This window comes from Oreochromis niloticus, linkage group LG7, assembly GCF_001858045.2.
Source record: "Oreochromis niloticus isolate F11D_XX linkage group LG7, O_niloticus_UMD_NMBU, whole genome shotgun sequence".
Lineage (NCBI taxonomy): Eukaryota > Metazoa > Chordata > Actinopteri > Cichliformes > Cichlidae > Oreochromis > Oreochromis niloticus.
Genome location: NC_031972.2, coordinates 40,298,200 through 40,318,258, shown reverse-complemented (window position 1 = coordinate 40,318,258; position 20,059 = coordinate 40,298,200). Strand labels below are relative to the sequence as shown.

General features: G+C 40.3%; 1 protein-coding gene across 1 annotated transcript in view; it reads left to right on the top strand.

Moving 5' to 3' along the window:
• pot1 (protection of telomeres 1 homolog) overlaps positions 1–20,059 on the top strand; it is a 52,249-nt gene that overhangs the window by 18,309 nt on the left and 13,881 nt on the right. The window contains exons 6-10 of the mRNA XM_005454213.4: positions 3,419–3,490; positions 4,604–4,727; positions 7,817–7,947; positions 8,124–8,420; positions 9,811–9,966. Coding sequence (XP_005454270.2) covers positions 3,419–3,490; positions 4,604–4,727; positions 7,817–7,947; positions 8,124–8,420; positions 9,811–9,966 — 780 coding nt within the window. The remainder of the gene's footprint in view (positions 1–3,418; positions 3,491–4,603; positions 4,728–7,816; positions 7,948–8,123; positions 8,421–9,810; positions 9,967–20,059) is intronic.

The following is a 20,059-nucleotide window of genomic DNA, read 5'->3' as shown; positions in this document are numbered from 1 at the left end:
GCAATCCCCCATTGGGGTTGTGACCTCAGGTAGATATTTAATGTTTTCTTCTCTGTCTGAATTTGCGCATTACACTTTATTATCTGTGTGTGTGTATTTCTGTAAATTTAAACTGCAGGCCATAACAGTAGAGGTAGGGGCAGAGGATGAAGAAAAGAGAGAACTATGCATCAGTGCTATGCTGTGTTGTTTCTGTTTTGATGTTTTAGCAGACCTTTTAATAACTCTTGTGGCTGTGCTCCCTCTGTGGATTTTAGTGCAAGCAGGCTCAGGAAGCGCCTCAGGCAGCAGTTAGGGCACCTGTTACATTAGGAAGCATATCCACGAACCACTAAATACTTACTCATTGTCATTGATTTCCATTTTGATTGGGGGGGGAAGGGCCTCAGCTCACATTTTTTCCTGCTGCAACATCAGTCTGTTGCCACCATATGCCATAAATATATTTTACATTTAGTTTTAAATGTAAATGCCTCTTATCTGGGTTTAAATTGGCATAGGATATTTGCCGTGTATTATCTTTGAATCAGTCACACTGACATAAATTAGTGACAGCGATTCTAACATTACCTGGTGTCCACAGCTGCATTATACGGTAGTAAAAAAGCTCTTTCATTAAATCCCTGCAGCTGGTTGGAGTAAAAAGCATTTTGAGTACTCAGTTAAAGTAGAAAAGTGATATACAAGTCTAATTCACCCAATTTCAGTTAAATTCAATTCAGTTTTATTTATATAGCACCAAATCACAACAACAGTTGCCAGCGTTTTATATTGTAAGGTAGAGACCCTACAATAATACAAAAAAACAGAAAACCCCAACAACAATATAACCCCTTATGAGCAAGCACTTTAAGCAACAGTGGAAAGGAAAATCTAACAGGAAGAAACCTCCAGCAGAATCAGGCTCAGGGAGGGGTGGCCATGTGCCATGACCAGTTGGGCTGAGGGAAGGAAGACAGGACAAAGACATGCTGTGGAAGAGAGCCAGATATAATAATGACTAATTATAAAACTCTTTTTGTTCAATAAACACTGTAAAGACTGGAACCTGACATACTGTTATTGTGATCAATTTCAGCAGTGTCTATTCATGCTGCACACATGTAGTTTTCATGGTTTGGCACCCTGTCCACCAACTTTCCAGCTGGCCATACACAGCTCCTCCTTCTCTTCTTACTCTCATTTTCAGTATTTCAACCAATTCCCTCTGAATAATTTGCCTTTTATGTTCAGGTAGCCTGTAGGGTCGTGAACGCACCGTTACGCCCGGCTGTGTTTCAAAATGGTGCTTGATGAGAGTCTGTGTGAGATGGAGGGAGGAGGGAATGGTGAAATTTGGCACCTCTGGCCCCAACTCATCTCTTTCCTTCACCAGGCTCACCAAAGAAGCCTCAGCTCACATTTTTGCCCTTATATTTTAATAGTTTCAGCCTCTCCATGCTTTCGGGAGGTTAAGGTGATAAATCTGCGTAGACCCTCCCCTGTCCGACTGTGCCACCTCATAGTTGACATCCCCCACTCGCCGTGTGACCACAAAGGACCCTTGCCACTTGGCGAGTAACTTTGAGCTAGAAGGAGGGAGTAATACAAGCACTTTATCCCCCAGTGAAAATTGCCTGAGGCATCTGAAATGGCGCCTGTTCCACACTCTTTGCAGAAATGGTGCGCAGCGGCACTGCTTCTGGATATCGTATTGCATAATCCACTAGAACTAATACAAAGTGATAGCTGCGTGAACTCCAGTGAAATGGCCCAAAGGGGTACATGCCAATGCGCTCAAATGGGACCTACACTAATGGTAAAGGGCGCAAAGGCGCTTTTGGGATGACCAGCTGGTTCACCAGCTGGCATATCGGGCAGGAATTGCACCATTGGCGCACATCTGCTTGGATGCCTGGCCAATAAAATCGGGCTATTATTATTCGCTCCAGAGTTTTATCATATTCCATATGCCCTACCATGGGGTTGTAATGAGCTGCCTGGAAAATAATTTCCCGGCAGCTTTTAGGCACCGACAATTGGGTGTGTGTTTCCCCTTCGGAGTCAGTGTTGGATGACCCCGCATCACCGCTGACCGCCCCGCAGACACTACATGCTACCCCAGCCAGTTCGTACCCAGTATTAGGGAATGTGACAGGCGCGAGCTAACTGTAGCCTTGATTCTATGTTGTCCCATGATATTTTAATATCAGCTGCACTATGGAATATTTGTAAATATCAACATGAACACACTTCATCTCCACCCACTATGCTTCTAGCAATGCCCCGATAAACACACTTCATCACCACCCACTATGCTTCTAGCAATGCCCCGGGGCGAACCAGGCTTTGGTGCACAAGGGGCCAGAGCCCCGGCGACGCAGAACACCTGCCCGACCTCCATCAGCAGACACTCCCGCCTTAGGAGTCCCGGCCGCCCACACTTCCAGCACTCCTGCTTCGGTGTCTGAGCTGCTCTCCATGGCTCGGGTGCAGTGCTGGTCGCTTGTGGGCCCTGAGGAGGCAAAGCGGAGAAAAACGGGTTAGTGGGGTGCACCATGGGGCCTGCTCTACTGGAGCAGGCGCACGAATCCTTTGCCTCTGTGCTGTCACCAGGGCTGTCTGCTCGGCGGCTGGCTAGCTCTTTCGCCAGCAGCCCCTCCACAAACTGCTCCATCACGATTTTTCCCAGCATGCGAGCCTCCCCCTCCGACGGCCCGGGCTGCAGCCATCTCGCCTCTGAGTTGCGGGACGTCGGGGACGTCGCGGCCCCAGCCAGCCGCTCCAGGACTTGCTTCTGCCAATCCGCCTGGTCCTGTAGCTTCTCCAGCTGCTCTTGCTGGACGGCTGTCTGATCTCACTTCATGGCCACCAAACGTTCGGGCACACACTCATACTGTGATGGATGCATCCGGGGGGCAACTCGGGGTCCAGTATTTTGCCTGAGACTGGAAAGGACTACTTTGCCATGCAGACTGGAATGATCTGCCAACCTTCCGATTGGTAGACAATCTGCACTGCACTGTCCAATGTCCAATGCCTTTATTAAAATCAAAATGACACTGGGTTGCATTAAAGTTGCTCTAATCCAAACTGAATGCATCAAACTACTAGAGAAGTCACATAAGAGTTGCTAGTCAGCTATGTATTCTGTTGCCTTCTTACTACACTTCTTGTATGAACAATGATATAAATGCTGTTGCATTGCAAATCACATTGCATTATGTCTGCCAAGGAGGTGTACAGGAAACTTTATAGAGGTCATATAAAGTCATATTAACAGGCCATTAAAATCCATTTTGAAGACATCCACCAAGGTCTTCAAAATCAACTTAATCATTTATTAGTCAAAAATTGACAAAAGGCCTTATAACGTAAGGGAAAAAAATCACTAAAGCACCTCACCTCACCTCACCTCTGTCTCCTTGTCTCTTTTTAGGTGTTGCGTCCAGTGCTTCCTAACCCCAGATCCCCACCAGCCAACAAAAGGAGATCCCCACTCTCTGCTGAGGTCAGAGTGAGAATCCTGTTTAGTTATAGAGATTGCTGGAGTGTGTCTTGGAGGTCTTGTAGCTGTCAGAATGCTTTATATCATTTAAGGGCTGTCCTAAAGTCACCTTGCGTGAATTGGGATGTCCCCAGACTTTTGTGTCTGCCTATTTATCATTGTTTAACAGCTTCTTTAAGCCTTTAAAAATCCAGCTTTGAATAACTGCTTGCTAGGAATGGGAATTGAACCGGCTCTTGCAGAAAACCAGTTCTCAGTATTCCAATTCCTTTAAATTGTTGGTTAGTTAATGAGAACACAATGACAATCGATAAGTGAATCAATAAGGAATCGAATCGATCAGTGATATCTATAATGGAACTGGAATCGCTAAATTTGTATCAGTTCCCATCCCTACAGCTTGCTATTGCTGTTTTCACAAATGGCTTAAAACATGTACAAATCAGCAGATAATAATTTGTATATTTTTAACTAAAGCGAAAATGCTTTGAAAAAAAACTCAAATTACATGGTTGAAGTCTAAATGACAATATTCAGAAGCCTTAAAACAAGCTGATTTTGCACATAAAGACTGGATTTTTGGCGGGTGATTCTTGGCATCTTAAGCTATCCCCTCTGTTCAACGATGGCTGTTCACAGTGACTGCTTCTGGGACTTGCTCAGTTGTCTTCAGTCATAATACAAATGATTATGGGAGCACAAGGAAGATGTCAGAAATAACAGATACTTGTTTTTGTATAATTGTAGGTAGTAGAATTTAACACTTCAAATGCAGGAATTTTTTAAATGTAGTAGCTATAGCAAAAATGAAGCAGTTGATGAAACCCCTACTTAATGCCAACTCTTTGCAGTGATGTGACAGATGTTAACAGATGATGTGAGAGAGTTCTCTTTTTTCTGAAGTTTTATTATTGCTGGTGGACGGGCTGTCTTCAGCTAACACTGAACATTTGCTCACAAACATCTGCCAGGTAAATGTACTGTATGTATGTACTTGCATGCAAGGGGAACATCCCAGAGCTGAAGAAGGAAGTCAGTGCAGAATTGACATGATCTGTTGGAGTGTCTGTTAACATGCTCATATTGGTGTTTTAACACAGTTTTGCTTCTCCTCAGCTTTCTTTAGCCAAGGCTCCAAAATACACATATGCCAAACTGGACAACTTGAAAGCTGGATCTGTTGTCAATGTGTATGGTGTGGTGGTGTTCTTCAAACAGCCTTTTAAGAGCCGTGGTACAGGTCAGTAAGGAACCCATATCAGAGTTTAGTTTGACTTTTAACCAGAAGGTAAAGTGGATAAAGCTGTGCTAGTTGCTACTTAAGCAGCTTCACTCAGCATGCTCTTTGTTTCCTTGGTAGCCTTTGTCAAAATACTAAATTGGTAGCCTGTCAAAAAATGCATTCATCTTCTATCAATGTTTGTGGCAATGTCTGGCATTAAAAACAGAAGCTCGTTATCTCCCCGACCACATGATCTGCACCTCAGAAACAGGTTTACTGTCCTGGATGAACTTGTTCACTTTCACCTGTCTGTGAAGCCCTCTGAGCGTCCACTAGGAACGTCACCCTAGAACTTACTGTCTGCTAAAGAAATTAATCCTACTGTCTGTCTTTTGGAATGCTCCAAACGCTTATCGGGAACAAGCTCTGGAATACGCTTCTGCCATTTAGCTGTCTCATCTTTCTTTTACTCATACACTTCGAGTAGATGTAAACACCAGCTGTCGTAATTGTCCACAGCCCTCAACTCATCCACTTTTTTAAACCTCTACCTTGATAGTTGGTGGTTCCTTAACAAAGGGGTATGCCTCCTGGTCTAACTTCTCAGAGCTAATGCTGTGTTCTAAAATAAACATTCTTCCAGTTCTTCTACCTTCACTGCTTTATTTTAACCAATTCGAACTGGTTTTGCTTTCTGCCCTAATATTGTTGACAGATTAAATCTTACCACTTGTAATTTTTGCCTGTTTAAAGAAGTTTTTCACCCAATTGGCCCATCTATTTTTAATATTTATAAATGCTTGTTTAGTCTCAGGGTCAGTGACAACCTAAGATAAACATGCAATTGTATATCCTCTCATTGAGAAAACAAATTTTGAACCTACAGATCCATCAAATTTTAGAACGGTCTCGATCTTTCTCTTTCTATCAAGAGTATTAGAGATTTAAGCAGGTCAGCTGTTTAAATCTCTAATCCAGGGAGGAAACCAATCGGGTCAGCTGTTAGCATTGATTAGGGCGATTGCCCTGTTGCTATCCTAGCTATCCTTGAGTCTGAATTTTCCATGTCTCTCAAAGAATTATTTAAACAGAAAAAAGAAAAAAAAAAGAACCCCCTCAGATCTTGAGCTCCTGGCATCCCATTGTAAACTTCAGGTAAAAAAATCTTGCCGTTATTGTTTTTCTTTCTTAATTCAATGTAACCCTAAGCCAGATCAAACCATGTTAAACTCAACTTTCTGTAAGACTATTAACTAAAGTTAAACCACTTTTTTTTCTATCTATTCATCCCCATTCATGCCTTCATTATATCCAAACTATACTACTGCAGTCAGTTATAGACTAAATATTAGACTGTGCAAGACACTAATATCACTGGTTAAACACATTGCTAGACTGCAAAAGGAAGTGTGATCAGAATTCCTGCATTATTAAATCATTGTACTAGGTTCCTGTGACGTTTAAGATTAATTTCAAAATATTGTTACTCACATATAGATTATGGAAATAATTATCTGATTCCCTACTGAATTTAAAACAGCAAGTTAAGCAGGGTCAGGTTCAGCAGCACTAAGGTTAGCATCTATTAGAATGTCTGAATCAATTAGGTTTAATTAGTTGTTTTGCCAACGATCCACATTCATATTTTAATCCCCCTGTGGATATTAACAGTCAACCGTGTCACACACAGCTCAACCCTTTTAATTGAGCAGATTTTTTTAAAACAATATTTTAATATACTTTTTGAAAAATCAAGATTTCTGATAAAACAGTCACCACAAACATGATTTATAAAATATCATGCTGAACATAAATAATAAAGTATTTAATAAAGTATGTAAAATGAGTCTTAAACACATGCAGCAATAAAATGAATCTATCTTATTTTTACTTTTGATACTATATGCAAACTTTTCCAATAATAGATTTTTATGTGTACTAAGGTGTTTTCATAATTCTTTATTGCTCCCTTTTCTAAAGGAAGTCATTTAGCATGTATAGAGGCCTGCTTCTTTACGAGTGAGTGAAATCAATACTCATGGTTTTAGTATTTGCACGATTTATGAACACAAAGCCCAAACGAATTCACAAAAAGATTGAGTGAATGAATGAACCACACAAAATCAAATTACGTTTTTTTTTTAATTTCTGTTCTTGGCAGGGATTATTTCCTTGCTGACACTCTTGCAAGACAGCCAAGAGGCCATCACATATAGTTAAAAATTACAATAATGGTTTTCACATGCAACAGAGGTTTAGAAAAATGAACCTTTTATTTTTAACCAGTTGGATGGAAAGCAGGGGCTGAAGCCTCCTCTCCAACAGAGAGTTGGGGAATGGCTGCAATCACAGCATTGTAAGATGGCGAAAGATGTACCCTTAGGCCCCCTCCTCGATTCAGAGATGGTCTTTCCCTTTACTTTACTCTCCGTGAATGGTACTCATGGCCATTGATCAATGGGCTTTGATCAGTGGTTGTTGATCAATGATCATGAGAATTTACATATTAATGATCAGGGAACTGACCTCGCAGTCCATTGTTCATTCAATGGGCTAGTTTCAGTCATTGTGCAAATGTAATGTTTATAAGGTTGGGGAAACCTGCAGTCAGCTGAGACTGAAGAAGTCACTTGGATGAGTGACAAAACATTTCTCCTACTGAAAACATTACGTCCAGATCAACAGAATCAACCTTTTGGGGCTTCTGTTTAATAGTTTCCCTTCCTACACACAGTCATTCAGCCAGCCTGATTTCCCAGTGATTTGGGACAGTCTGTTGGGGAACAGGTAACAGTGGCTAAACTACCTTCGCTCGCATCTACTACAGGTACCTGGCTAGCTACAGGATTTTCAAAGGTGTGAAGGTGTGTCTTCAATTCACTGAGCTTGGCCTCCAAAGCTAAAGCCAGGTTGCATTACAAGTATCATTACCAAAAGAGCCCAAGGAATAGCTTAACATTTGACACGCTGAGGAGGAAGGTTCAGGAGGGACAGGTGAAGAAGCCTGGTGTGCTGGTGCTTATTGTCCTAGTCTCTGAAACAGCTGAATTGTTTTTATGGTAGACTAGACACTTTTTTTCTGATATCATAAAGTTCTCTTTTCACAGACTTCTGCTCCACCCTGAAGATTACTGATCAGTCTAATGAAAAGATTGGCTGCACCATCTTCTGTGAGAAACCGGAGGACCATCCCAAAATCTTTCAGAATGGAGACATTGTTCGCATGCACAGAGTTAAGGTGCAAGACTTCAGAGTGTCTTTAGTATCTATAATTTGTCCTACTGATTTTTAAATTTTCAGGTGAACTAAATATTGCAAAATCACCTCTATTGATAAATAGTAATATTAATGTATTGATAAATGAATCTGTATTCATGAAAAATGTGTTAAATAATTCTCCATCTGTCTACACAGGCTCAAGTTTTCAACAAGTCCATCACGCTGGTCAACACCTTTGGTTTTTCTGTGGTGACATTTGGTGGGGTGGAGGGTGCACTGGTCGAACCGCGGACATCCAGCCGTTCCTTCCACTTTGACCAAGACGACCAGCGGACGGTGGAGGAGCTGCGATCCTGGGCTGCCAGTCAGGCTCTCCTCGCCTCAGTCACCAGCACAGTCCCGCTATCTGCTGTTCAGCCCAAAGCCTACTTTGACCTGACCTGCCAGCTGCTGGCCAAGGCCCCTATTGATAGCACCTGCACCCTATTGAGGGTAAGAAACCTGAATAAAAGCACTTTTCAATGCCATGTGAATGTTTTTGAAAGCATTTGTTAACCCTTTTTTTCTCCACGTGGATTAACATCCATAATCTTGTGGCTTCAACTGGAAAGAGATCTCATGTGTTTTGTTTTGCTACTTATGTGTTTTACTTTACACCTCAGGTTTGAGAACAGAAGCTAGGCTGTAAGTGGTGGCTGGTTTCCTGCCAGTGATGGGGGAGATAAATTTGAATAGGATTTGGCAGTAAACGCCAGTCTCTTGCCAGTCAGCTCTCACCAACTTCTAGAGTCTGTTGTTACGCAACAACACATACAATCAGGAAAAGATGTTTTTCAAATTATAGTAGGCTATTTGATAAAGAAAAGAAAACCTCATCAAACACAAGTTCAAAACTCTCAGTGGAAAGTGGCGATTCACTCAGACACCAAAAGTGGCAATGCACATTAATTAACATGACCACTTGGGTTGAATCCACCATCTGGACGAGGCCTTTCTGTGTGGAGTTTGCATGTTCTCCCTGTGTTTGCGTGGGTTTTCTCTAGGTACTCCGGCTTCCACCCACAGTCCAAAGACACGTACTTTTGGGGATAGGCTAATTGGTAATTGTAAATTGTCCACAGGCGAGAATGTGAGTGTGAATGATTGTCTGTCTCTGCGTTAGCCCCGCAACAGATTGGCGACCCGTCCAGGGTGAACCCTGCCACTCGCTCTATGGTAGTTGGGATAGCCTTCAGCCCCCTGCATCCCTGAACTGGATGGATGCGCTTGAGTCCATCATGTAAATATACCAGATTTAACTATCTGCTATTAGGAATCCCTAGACTGTTGATGGCATTTATAAGCGTTAATAGAAAACAAGACACAAAAGCATGTACGCATAAAAATAGCCAGAAACACATTAATGATGAAGCAGTGAAGCAATAAAGCCAATTTGTATAAAACACATGAATGGAATTACTAAAACTCTCAGAGAATCACCCCCTTAATTGGTGGTAGAATACTTGCATCCTTGTAGTCTTGGGATCATGTGTTGGTGCTATCTGACCAGAACATTCAAACCCAGAACCTTAATGTTGTAAGAAGCCAGCGACAACTTACCATGCATCATCTTTGTCTGCTCCATTTAGTAATGTCTGTTTCAAATAGCTGTTCGGGTTTTGTGATTCTTTCATGATTCTATTCCAGTACAGCGTGATATTGCTTCTGCTTTTTAGGCACCATGTTTGTATTCAGGCATAGAGATTTATGAGACTGTACATGCTGCAAAATGCTGCAAAATTCAGGTAAAAATGTGTGTCATGTTCATTACCTATATCGTGTTTTTTTTTGTTTTTTTTTTTGTTTGTTTTGTTTTGTTTTGTTTTTTTTGTTTTTTCCCCAGGTGTGGGATGGGACCAGGTGTCCTCACACTCTGCTGAAGGTAATTGTTGATCCACATGTCACAGAGGGACAGTTGTCCTTCTCCAAGGAGAGGGAGAACCTCATTGCCGATGTCCTCGTCTATGACAACCATGTGGAAGTGGCTAGACAACTGAAGGTCAGAGATTATAGATAATCTTAGACATGTATTAATGTTAATAAAGACACAGTCTCAATTCATTTTTACTATGATAAGCCAGATAAGCTTCAGTATAGTGTTTTGTTTTTTATCACTTATAGCCTTATGACAAAGAAAGAATCACACTTCCATTGTTAAATGTGTTCTGGTAGAGGCAATTTGCAATCATTAAACATATGTTTTCTCTACTGTGGGAAAATGAGATAAAGAAAATATATGTTAATGGTTTACGAAGTAAAATTTTATTTCAGACTAAAACACCAAATAATGCCCTGAGTCAGTTTAACCCAAGGGATACCAGAGGGTCCGAGAAATGAAGACCATACAAGGGTTAAACAGACCGTCCATGTCTGAAAACCCTCTAATGTGACTGAATTAAAACAATTCTGATAAGAAGAGTGAGTTGAAATTCCTCTACAGTCATATGAAAGACTTATTGGCAGTTATCGCAAACACTTGATTGCCATTTCGACATAGCCATTTATTAGGTTTAGGAGGCAATTAGGGTAATTAATTTGAAAACTGCATTTTCTATTTACTCAGATCATCTTTGTCTAATATTAGAATTAGGTTGATGATTTGAAACATTTAAGTGCAACAACATTGCAAAAAGTAAGAAATCAGGAAGGGTGCAAATACTTTTTCATGGTAATGTATAAGTCTGTGAAAGACTGTGACAGTAGTGGGCGAGCATATCCATCTTTATTCAGAGCACCAAGATATAAATTACATTGTGTCAGTCAAGTATGGAACAAGACGCACACACAATTTTGTAGTTGGAGGTTGTCAGGTTCATCCTGCTTTTCACAGACTGGTTCATTATAAAACTCTGAATACATTGAATGCGTTTGCTGTTTATTCAGTTCAAACTGACACCAGTTTATGAAGCACTTCTCATGCTTTTGGTTTGAGTGTTGCATCAAACAGATGTACTTAATTAACAACCAAGCTTTTAAACACAAGTCAGCTTTCTTTTTTTGCTTGTTAACCTGAAAGCTCTGACCAGATGATCATATCTGCGATACCAATGAACTATAACTACATTTTTTCAATTTGGATATTTTAGGTTGTTGCAGGTCATTCTCCAGGCATTCCTTAATTTCATTTTATTTTTTAAATTTCCCTTTCCTTTCCTGCAGCCACTAATTTCATTTATTGGTATAAAAATTAACTTGATAGTTGCTGCAGAGAGCATAATGGATGTGTAGTCTATTTTCTTGTCCGCAGAGGTTTTGTTGTGTTGCATTACATAAGGGTCTTTGTGTGGTGAGTTGAAGAGTAGCAGATGGATGCCACTCATATTCATTAGGAGAAATGTAGCATTTTGAGAAATATAGCACTTCGAGAGTCATGTATTTTTACCAGCCACATAACAATACAATTTCTATTTTACTTGTATTATGTATTTTTGGTTTAGTGCAGTGGTTCTCAAAGTGTGTGGCAACAGATTTTAAAGCAACAGTCACAGTGATTCTACTTTAGAAACATGAACAGGTAGAAATGGAGGCTACAGCCTGATTGCTCATCACTACTTCTGTTACCTGTTAAAGTTTAATGGTCTGGCTGCTGGGCTGGGGTCAGTATTCACTCAACTTTAACATCACTCTGGGTTCTTGGCTAGCTTGGCATTAGCATGCTGTCTGTGCAGAGGCTTGCAATGAGCCGATGTCTTAGCAGGATAATGCAGTTTGCATTTCACCATTGTGCTCTTGTCCTTTTGTGCAGTAAAAATAAAAGTAATGTCCATATCCACTATGCAGACTGGGCCACTATTTTTCTCCTCCCGCACATGAAATGAAACCAGCTGATTCTAGCACAAGTGCAAGTGGAACCGATAAGCAGGATCAATAGGCAGGCAAACTAACAGTTCCAAGAAATTGAACTACAGGATGTTGCTATTCCTATGGAGCATTAATGGTAAGTAACAAGAAACAGGTTCTTTTTATCATTATTGCATATGGAACTGAAAAATCCTATTTTTTTTCAAGGGAGGTAATTTTGGGGCCTGCCTCAAGTGACAGTTCTCCTGGACTGCATTTTCAAGCCACATTGTTAGTGTTTTGGCCCATGTTCTTTTTCTGAGCCCCAAGTGACCATACGTGGTTGAAGCTCAGTTGAGAAGTCATTAACCAAGTTTGGTAAAAATGGATAACAAAGACAAAGAAACATCAACAGCATAAACATGATGGGGAGATACACTTCAATTACTCCTATAACTGGAGGTGGGGCCTAGCAGACAACTACTAGCTACAGCTAACCAATGTTAGTACATGTCATAGAGACTGCACTGCTAACTGAAAGCTTTACTGAATGGATAAGTTATGAAAAAACACACTCATCCACCATACAGCCATTATGGGAAAATTAGGGAATAATATAGCTATAGAGACGCTTCTTTCGTTGGCTGGTCCTTTTTAGAGGTACAAACTAGTATCTCGAACCAACCAATGATCAAACCACCAACCTTCTGACTAGGAAATGACCTGTTCCATCTCCTGAAAGCCACCCCGTGTTTTCATTTTGACATTTCATCTAGATCCTTCATGGTGGTTTCTTAATGCTGAATTCTCTTGCAGCTACTCTATTCCCATGTTGTTGCAGTATATTAATGACTAACCTCGTATTGTGGATGGATTATCACAGTTGTTCTCCTAACTGAAGTTTGGTCCGTTTGCAACATCCTGCCATGCGATTGCATTTGTCCCTAACCACCAGAAACCCTCACGTTAACTTTTATCGAGTGGAAAAAATTTAGCATTTATCCTTCAGCTTCACTGTGCTAATGTTATGCTAACGTAGCTGTTTTGCTAGTGATCACGTAGGACATCATTATATATCAGCTAGTCCAACTTCAGTAACCCTACAAACGTCGCTGCTGTTTAATTTTCTGTCTTTATTTATGTTGGAAGTGACAGCAGAGCTGTACGTTTTAAGTTTTTCAGAAATCTCTCAATCAGAACATGGTATATCATGTTTAGGTGGAAACTAGTGAGCTAACTTCCTGCTAACTTCTGACTCCGTTGAATTTGATAAATTCTGTTTTCATGGATGAGTGGATGTAAAACTTAATTGTTACACCTGGTAAAGTAGCAACACTGATCATTTTATTGAATATGAAAGAATTTAGACAGTTTTTAACTCTCAGTGATGCCGCAGTGTTCGTTTGACTTTGGGACCTGAAGCAGACCGTTTTGGACCCAGATTACTCCACAAGGCTCCTGACTACGTAATGCTCTGGCAATCCATCAAGCGGTGCGCCTTCATAGCTTACCAAAGTCGTACTAATACATTTTTTGACAGATTTCTGCATGCCGTGTACAACATAAAATTGGTTCAAGGTCAGTAAGCACAACCAGAATTCATACATAAGGCGCACTGTCGATTTTTGAGAAAATTAAAGGATTTTAAGTGTGCCTTGTAGTGTGTAAAATACACTATACAGAAGAAAATAATATATCGCGATATATATGGTTACCCCACATGCTTCAAATTATACCGTGATGTGGATTTTAGGCCATATCGCCCAGCCCTATTTCTGTGTATACCTGCATTCACCTGTTTGGAATCTCAGTATTTTTTACATTTTTCATGCATGTTCTTTTAGAAGCAGGTTGCTCATATTCATTATGAGGAATATATTTCTATGTGGAAAAAAAGGTTACAGACATGAGTAATAATAGAATTCTAAATCTTCATTTCTTCATTAGTCCATCTAAAAAAAATACTGCAGTAATTTACATTTTTTATTCTTTTATATTTTGTAACTCAGTATAATGTTTATGAGCAGACAGTGGGAGCTGTTTCTTTCTGTGGAGAACTCAGTGAATTACCACTTTTAATGTGACTGGAAATGATTGAAATTGCTCTGATGTTCTTTAATATTTAATTTACCTAATTTACCAACTGTTTGCCCCAGTGGAGCCAATTTCCTTTCAGTAATTTTCTCTCTAAGAAATGATTGTCTGTCAGTTGTTATAATCAGTAAAATTTTAAGTCTGTCAGGCTGAGTTAGTCAAGCCTATTCTACTATTACACATCCTAGTGCATGTAAATGTTTTATAACACCTAATCAAAGCAATTGAGAAATATTGAAATTATGTTGAATGAGATCATCTCCACACCAGTCTTGTTGATTGCAATATCCATTGCTTGTTATAAACGTTGTGCAGTGGAGAAATTAATTTAAAATTAATAGTATGCATTTATTATATTTTTTTTCTGTTTATATGATATGACAACTGCGGAAACACTAACACTGCAAACTTCTGTCATTGACAGCATTGACATTTGGTTAATTAAAAAGTGAAAAGCTTTTTTTTTTCTTTTAGGTCATTAAAATGACATCGAGAAAAAGATACCCATTTCAATACAAATTTAGCAGAAAAGATATTTTTACTGAAATATTTATCCCTACACCCTTGTTTCTGGGAGTCAGTGATGTTTACTGCTGTAACACTAAGCTGGTCGAAAATATGGGAGGTCATAAGCTCACTAGCAACACACAATGATCTATGAATAGCAATGCATTGCATACCGGACAGGTCGTCTTTCCAGTCAGGCCCTTCAAGGTTTCACTATAATCACCAATATTTAAATTCTCATCTTAAGAGACTTTATGTCAGTTCATACCAAACTCATCACGAAGCAAAACACAGAAACATAAAAACTGACCTTTATTTGAGTTAAAGCAAAAGTCCATAAGATGCAAAGATCCAAATGAAAAACAACAGATTGGGGTTTTTTTGGGGGGGTGGGGGTAAAAATTTTCTTTTTTTTTTTTTTTTTTTTTTTTATTTATTTTATTTTCAGTTGTTACAGATGGGACAGACATGACTGGGGGATAGGAAAGGGAGAAAGAAAGAGAGGAAGGAAAAGAAAAACAGAAGGGAAAAGGGACAGTGAGAAAGGGCACTTACAAAGACAAAGAGAAAGAAAAAAAAAAAAAAAAATCTCCTGGATCACCTGTTGAGAGAGAAAGAAGAGAAGACAAGCAAAAAAAACCAAACAAAAACAAAGCAACATACTAAACACAACACCATCACGTTAATCTAGCTAAGTGTGAACAGCAGTAAATACTAAATATTGAAAGTTGTTGTGCAGCACGCAGGATAGACAGCGCACAATGTGCTTTGAAGTAGCAGCTAAGAAAGGTGTAGTTTATGTCTACGAACAGTGAACACCCGTGTGCACACCTGTGTGGATCAACGCGCTTGTATACAAAAGGTTTTCCCATGTAACGGTCTGCTAGAGGGTGTGGAGGCCCATAGCCCCGTCCCCCAGGGCATGAAGCAGGCATGGAGGAGATCCAGGCTCCAGACATCCAGAGGACCCAGAGTGCGAGAGCCCAAGGAGTACCACCGGAGGGGCATCCGTGCCACCTTCCTGGGAAGGGCTGAGGAGATCCCCAGACGAGGGGTCACCCAGTAGCCACGGAGCAGAAGCCAGAGGGGGCTGCACCGGCGTGCCCGCCGGCTCTGCCGGCAGCCAGCTGTGCCAGAGTGAACCGAGTTGCAGGCCCCGAGGCCGGAGGCCCGAGGGCCCCCTTTGCCCCGGAAGAGGCCTGACCAAGCGACAGGCATCGGGCCCCGCCAAGTAGCCACCGGGAGTGAGCCGGTGCATACCTGAGCGCCCAGCCCCGGACACCAAGAACCACCAATGCACCAACCCCTGAGGGCATCAGTTACCAGCAGGGAGTGTGGTGAGGGGAGATAGGCCTCCACACTTGGAGGGCCTGGGAGTACCCAGGGAGGTGGAGTCTAAGACTCGACCTGACATATAGACACAGACAAACAGGCACACACAGACATAAACATGCTTTCCCACCCTCATGCACACATATACAAACACTCAGCACTCACCCAACGTAGGGACAGACATACATAGACATGTACACACAATCATACTCCCCAAACATACTCTATGCCCTGGGTCCAGGTACCCTCGCCCCCAGAGGGGGAAACGGCACCCAGACCCAAGAGATGTGACCCTTTCCCCCGGGGTGGAGGCAAGCAGACCGCCCCAGGCTCCGCAGCAGCAGGGAGGCCAATCGGACAGCCAACACCTCCTCCCAGCCCCCGCCCCGATGGCTAGTAGAGAACGGGGGTGTGTGAAGACCCCATACCTCCCTCCTAAAAATTTTCAAACCGACCTTCGTAAGTCCAGTAACCGATGATAGGCGATATATTTGGCAGGTGACTTTTTGATTGGCAGAGCAATGTAATCATGCACAAACTGATTTGCGCTTTACGTTCTTTTTGTGTTTGTTTCAATACTAATATAGCTACTTTTTGGATTATTCATTTATTTATTTATTTGAGATGCGCCAAAGACTTAACATTACATCTTGAGATTTTTTTTAATGTTCGCTGGAAGAGACATTTTGATTTTTAACTTACTTCTTGGTTAATTTTGTATTTGTTGTTTGGTCGAGTGTGTAAGACAGATAAACACTGTAACGGCCCGTAAACATGGTTATAGTCATAAAAAAGAAGCCAGTTTCTCTTTGTTTCCCTCCCCACCATTGAGGGTTTTTTAAATTTAATAACATTGATTTTTTTTCCGAACATGGGCTACTGCCTTTCTTTCTTTCTGTTATGAGTTTGAGTAAATGAATCGGTGCATTTGGGGAACTCTGAGGAGCATACATTTGTTTGCAGCTGGAAGAGGCTGTCGTTAAAACAGCGCTATTATTTTTTCCGTTAACTGCTTCTCTTAGCTTCAACCAGCATTATTAGCAAACTTACTCATGGGCAAATAATAAATCACTCTTGTAAAAACGATCAGTGAAAGGATCAGCCTATCGTTGTCCTACAAAGTGAATACAAAGATGAGACACTGAAAAACTGGAATATAAATGACTTCATAAACCCAAAGTAACTCACGAATGAGGGCATCAACGTCAAACTCATTTTAGCCGTAGTTTTTATACTGCTTCTACCAGTTAATTTTTCTGTAGCTTTGGTTACACCTTTGTATGCCTCTCCATATATTATCTGCGGCTGACACAATCAAAGGAAGTTACTGGAAAATGATCTGGAACAGTATGCCACCTTCTGAAATGGGACTAGATCATAACATTTATATGTGAAGGAATGCAGAGTGATCAACAGACCTCTTCAGTCCAGCTACTGATTACAACTACATTCAGATACTTCTAAAAAGATACTGTACTGTACAGATAATGTAAAATTTCGTGAGTTTTTAAGCATGTTTAACCCTCAAAAAGGTTCATTTGACAAAGTAATAATAAATAGAGCAGATAAAATAATATGAACTGTTACTTTACTCTGTGGTTTTATATAACTGCCAGCTTGATATAATGATTGAACTCATAGTAGCTTAAACTATGTAGAACTGGAGGGAAACTGGGATGCAGCCATTTAATTTCTTTAATGGTCAATTCTTGAAATGCTGTGAGGGGAAAAAAACAAAAAACTTTGCTTGCTTGAAGAAATAACTATGACAATGTGAACAAAACAATCAGTGTGTGTTCAACTCCTACAGCCTCCACTTGTTATATCATTTGTAGCGCTCATGCTTGACGAACTGCACATTTCCATGTCATTAAATCTTTTGGGGAATTGCGAGGTAGGGGGAGGGGGCTGTGTACTGATGCAGACACCCTTCACTCCTGCACTGTTTCCTGTTTAGAGATGACAGCATTGCGAAAATTACGCATTTATGTCGGCTTGTGGAGCGATTAGTTCTTTTCAGCACTCTAGCTAGGCCAACAAAAAGTCGGAGCTCAGTTGAGCCAAGCGTTGCTTTAACTTTAATCAGTAATGACTTCATGAATTTCTTCAAAAATAAAATTTTAACCTTTAAAGAAAAAGTGACTCATAACAGTCTTCTAGACATGTCATACAGCCGCTTTCAGTACTCTTGAAAGTAGCTAATTACTATTATTTTCACTTCTTTATCTCTGATTTTTCCAAGGTAACTTAAATAATTACTTCCTCCAAATCAGCATGTCTGTTAGACCTGATTCCTACAACACTGCTCATTGAAGCCCTACCTTCAATTAATTCTTCAATTTAAATATGATCAATCTATCCCTATTAATGGGCTACGTACCACAGCCCTTAAAGGTGGCAGTGATTTTTACCAAAACTTTTTCTATCCTCACTACTGGGCTACGTACCACAGGCCTTTAAATTGGCAATGATTAAACCATTATTTAAAAAGCCATCTCTTGACCCAATTATCTGGTCATCTGATTGTTGGGGTTTTGCTGTATTATTGTAGGGTCTTTACCTCACAATATTAATCTCCCAGGGGTTACTGTCATTGTGATTTACCACTATATAAAAAAATTCAATTCAATTGAAATTTGCTTTGTACATTATTGTCTCCATTAGTTTAAGAAAAGACGACTGGCAAATGGCTAATATAGGATTAGGTTCTACTACCCAGGAAGTGCTCATTGGCTAACGACATGTTAATCAGAAACTGTTAATCACAGTGAGATGCACCTTGCTTATTGTGCACAAAGCGGTGATGGCAACAATAATCTTAATGGGATTTCACAAACCAATGGGTGATGTTATGGAGCCTGTTTCATCTTGTAAATTGACTATGGGTAAGACTGGCATTTTAAAGAAGCCAGATGCAATAAAGACAATTAAATAATAATAGGATTTTTTCCACCGTGGTAGTTTAGTGGACAAGTGACAACATAACTTACTACTATATAAACTAGCTGATTTTGAAGGAGCTCTTCAATTTAAAAAAAAAAAAAAAAAAAAATTACTAGATGATTCAGGAGAAAAAAATGCTTCAATTTCTTGAGGTCTCGTTTTACCTTAGGTCTCAGAGTACATTTGATGTATTTAATTTGAATTGTGGTGTACTTCTGTTGGTCACAGCCCCCTTCTCCCATTGAGTTGATGTTCCAGCACAAAGAGCTCCACTGTCGAGTCATGCTGTATCTCTCTGGCTTTTAAAATCCATTTCCTGCAGCTCCATAAATAAGCCATTGTGAAATGAACAGTTTCTTCTTCTCAGTAAAGGCAAATGTTTTTTTGGCTGCTTTCATGGGCTTCTGATGCTCAATAAAGCCCAAAGCAATCTTTTGAACTTTACATAGTCTTTTTATGGAGCAACCAAGCAGCATTAATACCATAAGACGGCGGCAGTGGCGTCTTGGCTGTCGGGTGGTGAGCAGACAGTGGAGTGTTTAGTTTTCGTACAGACTCAAAGAGGATGCCAGGGGCTTCTCCACTCTGTTTCTTTGGCCCCTTTTAAAGCAAAATGATTTGTTTGCAGGGGAAGCAGCAGGGTACTATTTTTCTGTCAGAGGCCAATCAGTTTCTGAGCTCTGGACCAGTGCAGTGAGTTCCATATCCCATGAAAGCCCCCTTTGGCCCCATATAGATAGATGTTACCCCTTCTTTGCAGAATTGTTTTAATTCAATCACATTGGAGAGGTTTTGAGTATGAATGGCCTGTTTAAGGTCATGCCAAAGTATCTTAATCAGATTTAAGTCTTGATTTTGACTAGGCCACTCCAGAGCGTTCATTTTCTTTAGCTTCTTTTTTTTTTAAATTTCAGTTTCCTGTTTTTCTGAATATCCCAAGTGCATTTAAGATTTGATGCACAAACAGTGGCTGGAGATTTTCTTTTCTGCATTTTTTAGGGTAAAAAGCAGAAGTTATGTTTCCATCAATTACAGCAAGTTCTCCAGGTCTTGAATCAGCAAAGCAGCCACAGACAATCACACTACCACCACCATCATGTTTTACTTTTTGCATGATTTTCTTTTCTGAAATTCTGTGTTAGTATGCCTTGCAAAAAATTTGTCTCATCAGTCAACAGTATGTTTTTTCAAGTCTTGAGGATGATCAAGTTATTTTTTTGGCAATTGTGAAATGAGCCTTTGTGTTCTGTTTAGTCAGCAATGATTTTTTGCCTTGAAACCCAACAAAAATGGCATGGATGGGAAATCGTTTACAGACTGATACATTGTCTCTCAGTTTTTTTCTTTACATGTGACATTATTTACTGCTTTTTGAGATTTTTTTTGTAATTTTTTATCACACTTCAGTTTATCAGTTTAAGTGATTTCTTAATTCA